The following is a 12,688-nucleotide window of genomic DNA, read 5'->3' as shown; positions in this document are numbered from 1 at the left end:
ATGTAATCTCTTCAGGAAAGGTGTGACTAGGCTATAGTCTAATCTATTAACATAACACAAACTCTGCATCTCACATGTACACACTGTCACAGTCAATTACAACTGTCAGGATGAAAGGAAATACGAAATAGTATAAAAAAATAAGATGTTTTATTGTATAATTAATAACAGCAGTCACACAAGCTGGCCTCAACATAACACAGAAGGATAACCTGGCTCTTAAATGCAGAATACCAGTATGTTTTGAAATTGGGTCTCCCTTGAGGTAGTTGTACTCAGTGGCACTAGTGCAAAACATATTTATATAGAAGTTATCTACACACATATTTACATGGAGGTTATCAACACACATCTTCAAAAAGAAATGTGGAAGAGAGATGTAGGACTAAATGACATTATGTATGAGTGAATTATTGGCTTTTTAAAAAGTTATGTCACATGATGTCCATTCTGGGCTGCTGACACTGGTACCTCTCCACTGTCACATGGCGGCTGAAATCAAATTCAAGATCAGTTTATTCATATACACTGGAGTGGACGTATCATCAGTAGTCAATAAATGGAAGTGCAGCTAGAATAAATAGCATTTTGTCTCGCAAACATGGCCTACGTTTGTGGTTGAATCCAAGTTGGGGCTGGCATCAGCTATGGTTCCCAGGTAAACGATGTTGCGGTGCAGGATCTGTTGGTACCTACAGTAGGACGTATGGATACTTATGACCAGAGCAATTACATTTAGTGCGTTTTAAGTCTAAAACTGCTTAGTACCGTTGAACTATCACAGTTAATAATACAGAGTTTGACCAGAGAATTATTTAGACGATGATTCAGGTGTTGGTTTGACTCACTGGACACACTCCATGGCTCTGCCCTTCTGCATGTACTCCGTTATGCACCGAACCAGCTGGTCGTTCTCATCCAGTAACTGAGAGGAGAGACATAAGACAGGTCAGGTCAGCCAACTAGGGGTGAAATCAACAAGACAGGTCAGCCAACTAGGGGTGAAATCAGTGGGATAGATCGTTTTTGTTCTGGGGTCTGGTGAGTGTCTCCATGCTGTACTACAGGTGGTAGCTAGCTAGCTTACGCACCCTCTGGACGGTCTCCTGGTTGATCTTAGCTTTCCCTCTTTGTCTTTTTGGCACAAAGACAACAGACATGTTGGCCGAGCGTCAACGGCGTATCTCTCCCGTTCACAACGATGATTTCCGGATCGGTTAATCGATCACGATTCCAGACTTTTCCTCCCAACTCCTTCGATGTTGCTGATTCGATACAGATCGGAGAAGGTAAAGCACGGCGCCATGATGGGTACTTCCGCTTCCGCTTCCGCTTCAGATCGTCGAAGAGCTAGGAACTAGGAGAAGGATAGGAACTAGGAGAAGGATAGGAGCTAGGAGAAGGATAGGAACTAGGAGAAGGATATGAACTAGGAGAAGGGTAGGAGCTAGGAGAAGGATAGGAACTAGGAGAAGGATAGGAACTAGGAGAAGGGTAGGAACTAGGAGAAGGATAGGAACTAGGAGAAGGATATGAACTAGGAGAAGGATAGGAACTAGGAGAAGGATAGGAACTAGGAGAAGGATAGGAGCTAGGAGAAGGATAGGAACTAGGAGAAGGATATGAACTAGGAGAAGGATAGGAACTAGGAGAAGGATAGGAGCTAGGAGAAGGATAGGAACTAGGAGAAGGATAGGAACTAGGAGAAGGATAGGAGCTAGGAGAAGGATAGGAACTAGGAGAAGGATAGGAACTAGGAGAAGGATATGAACTAGGAGAAGGATAGGAACTAGGAGAAGGATAGGAACTAGGAGAAGGATATGAACTAGGAGAAGGATAGGAACTAGGAGAAGGATAGGAACTAGGAGAAGGATAGGAGCTAGGAGAAGGATAGGAACTAGGAGAAGGATAGGAGCTAGGAGAAGGATAGGAGCTAGGAGAAGGATAGGAACTAGGAGAAGGATATGAACTAGGAGAAGGATAGGAACTAGGAGAAGGATAGGAGCTAGGAGAAGGATAGGAACTAGGAGAAGGATAGGAGCTAGGAGAAGGATAGGAACTAGGAGAAGGATAGGAACTAGGAGAAGGATAGGAGCTAGGAGAAGGATAGGAATTAGGAGAAGGATAGGAGCTAGGAGAAGGATAGGAACTAGGAGAAGGATAGGAGCTAGGAGAAGGATAGGAACTAGGAGAAGGATAGGAACTAGGAGAAGGATAGGAGCTAGGAGAAGGATAGGAACTAGGAGAAGGATAGGAGCTAGGAGAAGGATAGGAACTAGGAGAAGGATAGGAGAAGGATATGAACTAGGAGAAGGATATGAACTAGGAGAAGGATAGGAGCTAGGAGAAGGATAGGAACTAGGAGAAGGATAGGAACTAGGAGAAGGATAGGAGCTAGGAGAAGGATAGGAGCTAGGAGAAGGATAGGAACTAGGAGAAGGATAGGAGCTAGGAGAAGGATAGGAACTAGGAGAAGGATATGAACTAGGAGAAGGATAGGAGCTAGGAGAAGGATAGGAACTAGGAGAAGGATAGGAACTAGGAGAAGGATAGGAACTAGGAGAAGGATAGAAGCTAGAAGGATAGGAGCTAGGAGAAGGATAGGAACTAGGAGAAGGATAGGAGCTAGGAGAAGGATAGGAACTAGGAGAAGGATAGGAGCTAGGAGAAGGATAGGAACTAGGAGAAGGATAGGAGCTAGGAGGATAGGAGCTGCTATGCACATGTCGACCAAAAATATATAGTACCGGTACACAAAGAAATGTATTGACTTCATATATAACTGACTTACTTTTTTTAAACTTAAGTTTAATGTAAAAAATGTACATAAATTGTACATTGAAAAAGAAAACAAAATACAGGTAAAGGAGCATGGACAGTCATTTATTTCAGCTCACACATGATTTATCCACATCCAGAATACAGAATAAAAACCAGGAAACAAGGATATTGAACAACTGTTTATTTTCATCTTGAGTAAAAATCCAGTTTGCTGAGGGTTGCCCACTGAAAGCACACCATGCTGTACAACTGACTTATTTAGAAACAATATCTGGCTTACTATCCCAGAGGTTGGAAGGAGTAACAAACATAATGGAAACTTTTCAGCATAATAGGTCAGAAATATGTACTCTTTAAAATCTCAAATTAGCTCAGGACCTTACAGTGATGTGGTTATTGCAACAGCCCAGATTCTGCCCCCTCCCCCTGGGTTAAACATAGAATGATGGTTTTGTGGCTGTCATGCAGTGTTCTGAGATATCGGATTCTGTACAGCACCCAGTCAAACAGCACATTTTTAAACAACAGAATATTTTTTCCTAGCTGCCCTCACATTTTGTATGCTCTAGCTCGGGTTCATTTTGTAGTGCTTTCAAATAGTACATCTTACGTTTGTCAAATGTAACCCTTAAATTAGGGAGAGACGCAAATATATAGGCTTACTCCCCCCTCTGGCAATCCCCAACATACTGACAAAAAAAATGAGAACATTAAACAATCCCAATCCTGTACTGGCCCCAAATCCAGTTCTAATCCCTTTACTCCGTTTATTCTATAAGTAAAAGAAAAAAAGAAACATCAAATCTGAATCACTTCAGGCGTGATCTTTAAGGACAATAGTCCAAACTGCTAGTGCTGGACAACTGACAGGGCTCAATACACTTCCTTTAGCAAGAGGGAGGAGGGGGGGGGACTTACATAGCCATCTTAGAGTACCCATGCAATCTATTAGAAATTTGATACAAGGAACCTGTCCATAAGCCAGATGGGTCACTAAGGCCTAGAGTCACTACCACTGTTATCCAGTCGTCAAAAGTATACCCAAATACACACTGCTCCTTTGTTTCCTTAAACACTTGGTAATTATCTAATTTATGTAAGCATAAGCATTCAGTTGTTTCATGGGAACGTGCTGGTTGGACTTACAACACCGGTATAAAAGCCTAACTGGGTATTCTTCCGAAGGTCAACATATTAGCTCCTCGGTTCGTTTTTAAGCATGGAAATGGCCGCAGCTCAAAAATGGTCATTTCTTTATCTCTGCTCTAACAGAAGTCACTGTTAACAACAAGACAAGCCGTTGTCAGAATCTCCTGTATACTTGTAAGAGCTGGGTGTCTATTCATTTCAGTTGGATTATTTTGGGTTTCACAAGCAAACGAAACACGTTAACCAAAATAAGAATCACTTTTTGAATTATATACAGCTCAACTGTGATGAGCCTTCCCTTGTGAATAATGTGCCAACCTGACATTCTCCCAAAGGCCTATTGGAATGCGACAAATTGCAAAGCTGTCTTGACCAGAACAAGTTATACATGACTATCGGTTATTTGCAAACCTTTCAAGGTCAACAATTCTTTGAGGGGTTTCCTTTTTATTCTTAAGTCTGAAATGGCTACTTAAATCATGACACTACGCAGTTAATGTTCAAGCTCTGGGTGACATGGAATAGACAGTCATTTATGATGACTGTGATGCTCCGAGTTCAGCATGATTGTGGCAGGAAAGCCACCTTTGACTGAGAAAATTGACACCTAGTCACTACCACTATATTTAACAAAAGAAAATATATGCAAGAGCAAATACACGTACCCCATCACTGCATGACGAAGACAGCAGTCCCCAACAGTGACCAGCATTAGTGGGTCTTAAGAGGCCAAAACCCCACCTCCAAACAGCTTGAAATCACTCAATATGCATCTCTAAAACCAGAAATAAGTGGCAAACACGCAATGTCTTTGGGGTAGAGATAACAGAGAGATGCACTAGAAATACATTCATTCCATATTCAGTAAGATTATAAGACATAAATGATGCAAATTAGTGGAAAAAACGCACCGTAACCCAAAGTGTCTCAGGATTTTCCTCTCATGTAAATGGCCAAAGTGGAGCTCTGATCTGATCACCTTCATATGCAGGCAGGGCCTCTACAACAACACCCCAAAACCAACTAAGCCTATGATGTAAGCCACTAATCAACTTGAAATATCCCAAGAACACTGAAACGTGAGTTTTTCCTCTGACTAAGAAACTTGGCAAAGTACAGCAGAACGTCGACATACGGGATAACTGGCTACCAGGATATGTAGAGGAGGAGAGAATATAAAAGCTGTAACTGTGATCCAACAGGCTATGTAAAGGATGATGGTGCTCCTATGTTACATTATAGGATATATCCAAAAAAATAAAGTCATTTCAGTGATCAAAAGTACTCATCACAGTATCAACGGGCTTCTGCATACACCTTTACACATAACAGAACATTATCAAATACAATTGTAGTAAGAAAGGAACTCAAATATATGCAAAAATACTGAATAATTCCATTGAAGAAATGTATTTACACATGTTCTTGCCCCTGTGATTACTGTATATCAAACAAAGCTCAACTTTTTCCAAAAAAACACATTAGCTGTTATTCCTTTTGTTGGATTTTTAGAGGAGGAAATGGGCAAAGAAGCTGCAATCACACTTGTTGTAGTCAAGCAGTCAACCCCAGTGCTGGTGACAAATTACAGGGTGTATATATATATCTATATGTCTTCATTCTTTTTGTCAGGAGTTGAGACCAAAACAAAATCTATGGACCATGAAGGGCTACAATTAATTGTGGATCCATCCATTTCTCCAGGGGCACTATGCAGACACTTTGTTATCCTTCTGGAAGAAAGCGAAACGAGGTTAGACTACGGCACAGACGTTCTAAAACTGTAATGTTGTCTTGGGTTCCATCTTTAACGATTCATGTGTGGGTGTAAAGTAAATGGTAAGAAATGATTTACCCTGTATTCGTACTCAGAGAACTCCCTGCCACCTCGGCCTCCCCTGAACCCACCCCGGCTGAAGCCTGGCGGAGCCCCGCGGGGAGGTCCGAAGGACCCTCGGCTTTGTGCACGACCTCTGCCGCCACGGAAGCCCATGCCACCCCGGCCACGGAAGCCCCCTCTGCCTCGATTGTGTCTCAGCGGGAGGCCAAAGGTCTCTGCATTCATCCGCCTCTCCTCTGCCCAAGTCTTCCGCTCCCTGAAGCAAAAGGCATAATCTTTCCTGATCAACACGGATATCATATAAACCCAATCATACATGTAACTAGATAGCAATGCACAGGGAAAGCAGATTGAGGTCAGTCTTACCTGGGGAATCCTGAGAAACCACCAGCTCTTTCAGCCGCTTTCCTAAAGAAAAGAAAGAGACACATTTAGTGCAGAAGACTTATGGAAATATGGAAGACTCCACATTTAGCCAACATGCTTTTGTTGTCCTTTATAATTCAACTAACATTAATAACAAACAAACCACCACCCCAAAACTAAGAACTACCATAAAACAATATTACCAAGCACTTAAGGTCAACAACACCATGGAGCACTCATGTCAAGGGAACCGTGACAGTGTTATCTCAACATCAATAATAAACTTCAATCGAGGACCATACCGTGTATCATCACTAGAGATGTTGTCAAAGAAAGACTTGGTCTTGTCGTAGTAACAGTTGGCTACTGCAGGCTCCTCTTCCTCAACATTCACTTCGTTCTGGGTCTCCACACCAGAATCGGCCTTGTCCTCTCCGTTCTGAGCCTTCTCTGGTTTCTCTGGCTTATCATCTGGGGTTAACGAGACACAAGCAGAAGACGTCAGAGTTCCTACAAGTAACATTTTAGACTTTTTTTTTTACCTCTTTGGAGGTAAAAAATTTTTTAGACCTATTCGTGACACCATATGAAAGCTTTTTGTCATCCTCGAGGTGATGAAATTAGAGATTTCACTGCCGTACAGACAAAAAAGGAAGCGAATTGGCATTCTTTGGGTTCCAGGTTGATTCATTTCCACGTAAATAGATGTGGTCGGACTGATTTCCTTGCAGGATCTCATTTTTAAGACTAGGGATGTCCCGATCCGATACTGATATCGGATATCGCCGCGATATTGGTCCTGAATGCTGGATCGCGGATCGCACCAGAAAAGAAAAAGGCTCCGATCCGCGTGCCCGATCTGGCGTGTCACTCAAGTGACGACAACAGTAGTAGCCAGTGGTCACGTGCATGACCAGGGCTCGATAGTGCGACTGTTTTGGTCGCATTTGCGAGTGAATATATTTCTGTGCGACTTGGAAATACATTCAATCGCACCAGTGCGACTACTGCTGAACTACTGTCATGCGCAGTCAAACTTATGTGTATAAGCGATGAGGGAATGAAAACTGAACAGAAACGCGTGTCGCAGAAATGCTTCACGCGTGTCCTATATGCGCTTAAAATGCGCATAATGGGTATATTGGATACAGCTTCCGGTTTCATTACAAAGAGGTTAACCCTATATGTGCCTGACGTCTAACAACATTCAAATGACTCTAACTATCTATCTTCGCATTTTTTCGGATTTCAATGTATGACACATCATTTGAAAGCTTATGATCCGTAGTTCCAATCCACAACACGTCGCATTTGTTGCTTTAATAAAGGCTGGCAGTCTTTAATTTAACTGTTGTTGGTGTGGACTATATACTGGGGAGGTATTTGTTATTATTCAGGGGTCAAAACATTTATACAAATATCGGATCGGTATCGCAGATACCCGAAGCCCAGGTATCGGTAGTGAAAAAGTGGGATCGGGACATCCCTATTTAAGACCTAGCGCCTCGTTTTTAGACCGAATAACTGCAAATATTGGCCTTTATAGGACTTATAAATTGGCCTGTTGGATTTTTGACTTAACAGCTTTTTAAGAGCAGCGCGGGAACCCTGAGACATGTACACATTTATATGTGACGAGTGGGGCTCGAACCTCTCACAAATGGAAGACCCAATTGTCTACCATACCAGGCCAAGAGGACACCGTCATGGTCTGAGGGCGATATTTGACTTTACATGTTTACTGAGAGAGGGCTACCTTCACCACGAGAGCATGATTCCAAGTCACCTCTGCACTCCCAATCTATCATGTTTCTTTCTGATGTCTATTTTATGGCTTTTTTAATTATATTATTATTCAATTGTCACTTTATTTTGTTGCTGCTGTTTGTGATGTGAGCTTCTGTAACGCCTTAATTTCCCCTTGAGGATCAATAATGTACCTACCTATCGGTCTCTCTCAGTTAAAGCTAAGAAATAAACACAAGAGGTATCGAGGTACAATGAAGATGCGGTGTTCCAAGCTGAAGTCATATCAGGAATTCTCATGCACGCCAGCCTAACATTTCCCAGGCTAGGCAAGGTCATTACTTAGAGTTTGTACCTTTCAGTTTGAGTTTGTTCTGGAACTCTTTATCAATGTCCTCCTTGTTGAACTGAGCGTTGGCACTCTCAAAGTCAAAGTCGTTCTCAAACTTCATTGGGCCATCCCTGCGCACGTTAAAGTGGCCTCTGCCGCGGTGACCCCCTCCACGGCCGCGACGGACAGGGGGCGGACCAACTGGGGGGGAGACAATGTTGGATTTACAGAATCAATCACTACATGCACTGTGAGGTCTGTCTGAATCAGCACAGATCAAATGTTGGCTGGAAACAACATCTGTCGGGGTAAAGACCCACGTTAACAGCGCTGGCTCAATTACCAATGTAGACCCCCGTAAGCAACTCACCAGGCTGACGTCTCCTGGGATCCCGGTTCTCATTACTGCCCTGGTCAGAATCTGGTCTGGGTACCGATCGTGGAACGTCAGGGCCTATACAGCACAAATGACAGGACTATGAGACACACTGTCTCTTGTTCTTAGCATCTCATTGGAGTTAGGAAGTTATGTACTGTAAGATGCTACAATGCTAACACTAACCCCTTCTCTGCTCCAGGAGGTCTGGAGGCCGTTGGCTGCTGGCAGTGGGGGGGGGTCTGGCTGCTGGTGCTGCAGCTGGCATCCTTTGTCCCACTGGTACAGGTGGTGCAGGGGCCTGCATGGGGGCAGTTTGCACTGCCTGCTCCAGGGTGGGGCTTTTCCTCAGAGGGTCAAGCTGGGGACTGGTACGCCCTAACAAACAAGACAGAATTGTGTTTACGATGCAGGAGCCACTGAAGTTTACACTGATGTCAAGCGTGAGCAACTCGAAATATCCGATGTTAGGCAGCAGGCACTGATCATCCATCACGTAGTATGTCTCAGGAGTGAGGAGTTATAGGTCAGTAAGCTGAAGGCAGGCACAAACCTGGCACAAACTGCTGAGCCACAAGAGGGCTTGAGCTGAACTGGCTGTAGGGGGGGACAGGGGCCCTGCTGAAAGGTGCATAGGGGCCCACAGTCTGGAACGATGGGGGTGCTGCATTGCTCGATCCAAGTGAGGACTGAGGGAGAAAAACAACATCAAATAAAATGTTAGAGACAGGACTGACCAAAACTGTTATTCGGGTCTTGTGGTGTCAGTGTCACACACGACAAGATCAATCCCCACACACTCTGAATTCTATGTAGTCAAGACATGCGACATGGAACTCAGATATCGGCTCACCTGAACAATGGCAGGGTCCTGAGGCAGAGAGCTGGTGGCTTTGGGCGGCTCGCACACGGTCAGATCTTTGATGTCACTCCCTCGGAAGATGATGTACTCGAAGATCTCATCTCGTGGCGGAATCGGCCTGTCCGTGGGCCGATCTTCAGTGCCGAAGGAGCGGACTGATAGGGGGAGAAATACCAAACATTGTCATACCAAAAAAAACAAAAAACAGCAGAGGTTATTGTTGAAAAAAAAGCACGTTATGTCAAATAAAACACCAGTCGCACGGTGCACCCGTCTGTCCCTGAGCTGAAAAGGCACCGCAGGAAGGACGTAAACAAAGACATAGCATGTCAACGTGTGCATAGCCTGCTCCACATAGAGCCAATATAACACTTATAGCCATTCTGTGTAGCTAGCACCAGTAGAAACACTAAGTCACTGACCCCATCCTAAAACCAGAGGCGTGTTTACGTTCACAACAAAGACCATCAGCGAGCTATGGTCAATAACGATGGGTAAACGTTGGCTATTTTGATCCTAGCATTGTGGCAAGCTAACAGCTAGCTGGCTAGTTTCTTTACTGGGGGGCTAGGTGGCTAACAGCTAAGCGAGACGTCCAACGTCCAGCTGACAGACATGATCTGGACTGATTTGATCTGACAAGACTGTTTTTCCTCACCACATTTTCAGACCGTAGGTTAGTTAGCCTCCTAAGCTAACCCGTTAGCCTCCTAAGCTAACCTGTTAGCTTACCTTTAGACTGTAGGCTAGCCTCCTAAGCTAGCCCGTTAGCTTACCTTTAGCCAGAGCCACAGTGGAGTTCTCCGTATCGATGGTGTATAGAATTCCCTCATAGCGGATCTCGGCCTTCGAGATGAGGCTAATCTTACTGCCTATGTAGGGCGTCCCTCCACTCATAATGCTGCCTTCTCTTTCGTTCGAGTGTCAGTGTCGGATTGAACGATACAGAAATCCCCCGTAAGTATTGATAAATACTGCCTTTTAATCCCGTTCGCACACTTCTATTCTTCCCCCGTTAGTTGGTTCTTGCTCCAGCTCGCTAGCTAGTTAGCTACCACGACATGGCCGTTGTCATGTTCGTGCATTACACCCGCAGAGAATGGTGGGAGATTGCGATATCGCGATATTTTGCACACGGGAACCTGGCTGCAACGTTTTCGCGGGGTGATGGATTTGCCTCTGATCACTGATCTAAGGTCAGTTTAGCCCTGGTTTAACCTGGGTTAACTACCTCTACGTCTGAAGCTGTTCGCTGATCCTAGACCTGTGCGTCTGGGCAACGTCAGATTAAAAAAGAACGATTACAGTATCAAAAGCTATATATTTGATGAATTGTTGTACATTTCCTTGAGATAATATAATATAATATATAATTATAATAATAATAATAATATAATATGTCACGAAATGGAGAACACCAACGTATCACATTGAAATATATATATATATTTTAACATACTTTCAATAGCTGTTTACTTGGTGTTTGTATTTGGCATGCAAGGATCAAGGGGAAAGCAAGACTGACAATAGACAGAATAATTGTTTAATGAACAAATTGTTTAATGAAGCTTCTCACTGTTCACAGAGTGTTTGTATACTGTACACCTATGTAGGATATGTGTTTTCAAGCAAGACGATACCATCCCACCCTGGGTAGGAACACTTTGCTCGGCTGCCCTCGAACAGGCGGTTCAGGACCATGTTCGCAAGGACAAACAGACTGAAGCTCAGCTTCTACCCCAGGGCCATTCAGGCCCGGAACACAGCAAAGACCGAGGTTCTAGGCCCTGGACAATCTAGACAAATTGATGGCAGCTACTAGATTGAAATCAAGTGTAATACTGAAACACAAATGTGTACATTTCAAACCTGCAAACTGCGACACGTTAAATGAATGTGCAATAACACTATGTGCAATATGACAACCCTAGGGTACATAAGGTTCAGAGAATAGGAAATGTTAGAATAGGTATAGCATAGCATAGAGTACAGCACAGTGTTTTATTTGTATAGTATAGTGGATAGTGTACATAGCCTTTATTTATGTAAACCAGCTCCTTTCCCTTCTTGTTTTTTAGTTTTTTTTTCCTAGCACCAGGGGAGCCCCCCCTCCCAAATTTCGTTGTTTGGTACCTGTCCTGTACACTATATCAATGACAATAAAGACCATTCATTCATTCATTCATTCATTCATTCATTCATTCAAGACACATTGTGAGTTAGCCAGCTGATTTCTTACACACTCATCGTAACACGCGATTATGATGGTACATCTCAACACAAGCCTCTCTGTTGTTGGGTATGGAAGCATATAGTAGACAATATGAGATTGCAATTGCATGTTCCACTTTTGCATGCATTCTTTCAGACAATATTCAAATTCAAATGCAATTCTATATCCATTACCTAATTGTCATCATATTATATTTCTGACGTGGATTCATAAACTAACGTTCAACTAATGACCACTCCGAGGTATCGGGCTTTGTATTTGAAACAAAACCAACGTGAGGGTAGTCGCCATAGGGCTTTCACACCGGCAGTTCCGAACGCCGGTTCGCGTTCGCGTTCGGAAACCTCCGAACGTTGGCGCTGTCTGGCGAACGATACACTGGTATGAACGCGGGCTCGTTCGCCAGACAGCGCCAACGTTCGGAGGTTTCCGACCGCGAACGCGAACCGGCGTTCGGAACTGCCGGTGTGAAAGCCCTATATGGTATGACTACTGGGGGATATTCCATCAACGTCGCTAAAGGAAAATTCAGGCTTATTTTTGATAAATCTCGCGAGAGTTATCAAAATAAGGTTGGATGTTTTTGTCAATCTCTCGAGATTTATAATAATAATAATAATAATAATAATAATAATACATTATACTTATCTAGACACTCAAAGACGCTTTACAAAGATTAAAAGATCGAGTAGTAATAAAAAAAGAAAATAAAGTATAGGGGCCTAATTAAGGTAGTGCTGGGGACACATGGACACATGGGAAGGGAAATAAGCCTGGATTATCCTTTAGTGACGTTGATGGAATACCCCCCTGAAGTGAATGCTATTGAACTAATGATGTACAATTATGTACACTGTTTGTGTATGTCTGTGTGTCTTTCCCCGCAAGGTGTATGGCAGTGATTGCCACACATGGAATAGAGTAACATGTCATGCTACACTATCCCTCATATCTCAACAAATTACTCGCAATTACAAATTACTCCTAAGGATGGTTCCTAAGGA

At 43.3% G+C, this 12,688-nt stretch overlaps 2 protein-coding genes across 3 annotated transcripts; both read right to left on the bottom strand.

Moving 5' to 3' along the window:
• Positions 1-222: 222 nt before the first annotated feature.
• On the bottom strand, positions 223-1,193 carry ss18l2 (ss18, like 2). Its single transcript, XM_080539035.1, has 4 exons — positions 1,092-1,193; positions 849-925; positions 611-692; positions 223-492 (listed from the first exon to the last, which is right to left on the bottom strand). Exons 1-4 carry the CDS (start codon positions 1,158-1,160, stop codon positions 430-432), a joined length of 291 nt encoding a protein of 96 aa, XP_080395161.1. The 5' UTR covers positions 1,161-1,193; the 3' UTR covers positions 223-429.
• A 1,756-nt stretch (positions 1,194-2,949) lies between these two features.
• lsm14ab (LSM14A mRNA processing body assembly factor b) lies at positions 2,950-10,512 on the bottom strand. 2 transcript variants are annotated; one of them, XM_080539086.1, is made up of 10 exons: positions 10,228-10,512; positions 9,443-9,606; positions 9,143-9,278; positions 8,776-8,967; positions 8,584-8,667; positions 8,238-8,414; positions 6,439-6,607; positions 6,137-6,178; positions 5,786-6,026; positions 2,950-5,663 (listed from the first exon to the last, which is right to left on the bottom strand). In XM_080539086.1, the coding sequence occupies exons 1-10, from the start codon at positions 10,346-10,348 to the stop codon at positions 5,640-5,642; spliced, it is 1,350 nt and encodes a 449-aa protein (XP_080395212.1). In that variant the 5' UTR covers positions 10,349-10,512; the 3' UTR covers positions 2,950-5,639. The 2 variants fall into 2 exon arrangements, with proteins under 2 accessions (XP_080395212.1, XP_080395211.1); XM_080539085.1 differs by having other exon boundaries at positions 2,950-5,660.
• Between the last annotated feature and the right edge of the window lie 2,176 nt (positions 10,513-12,688).

The sequence above is a fragment of the Nansenia antarctica genome, assembly GCF_963989245.1.
Source record: "Nansenia antarctica genome assembly, chromosome: 9".
NCBI classification, from domain to species: Eukaryota; Metazoa; Chordata; class Actinopteri; order Argentiniformes; family Microstomatidae; genus Nansenia; species Nansenia antarctica.
This window is presented reverse-complemented; position numbering and strand designations above follow the sequence as displayed.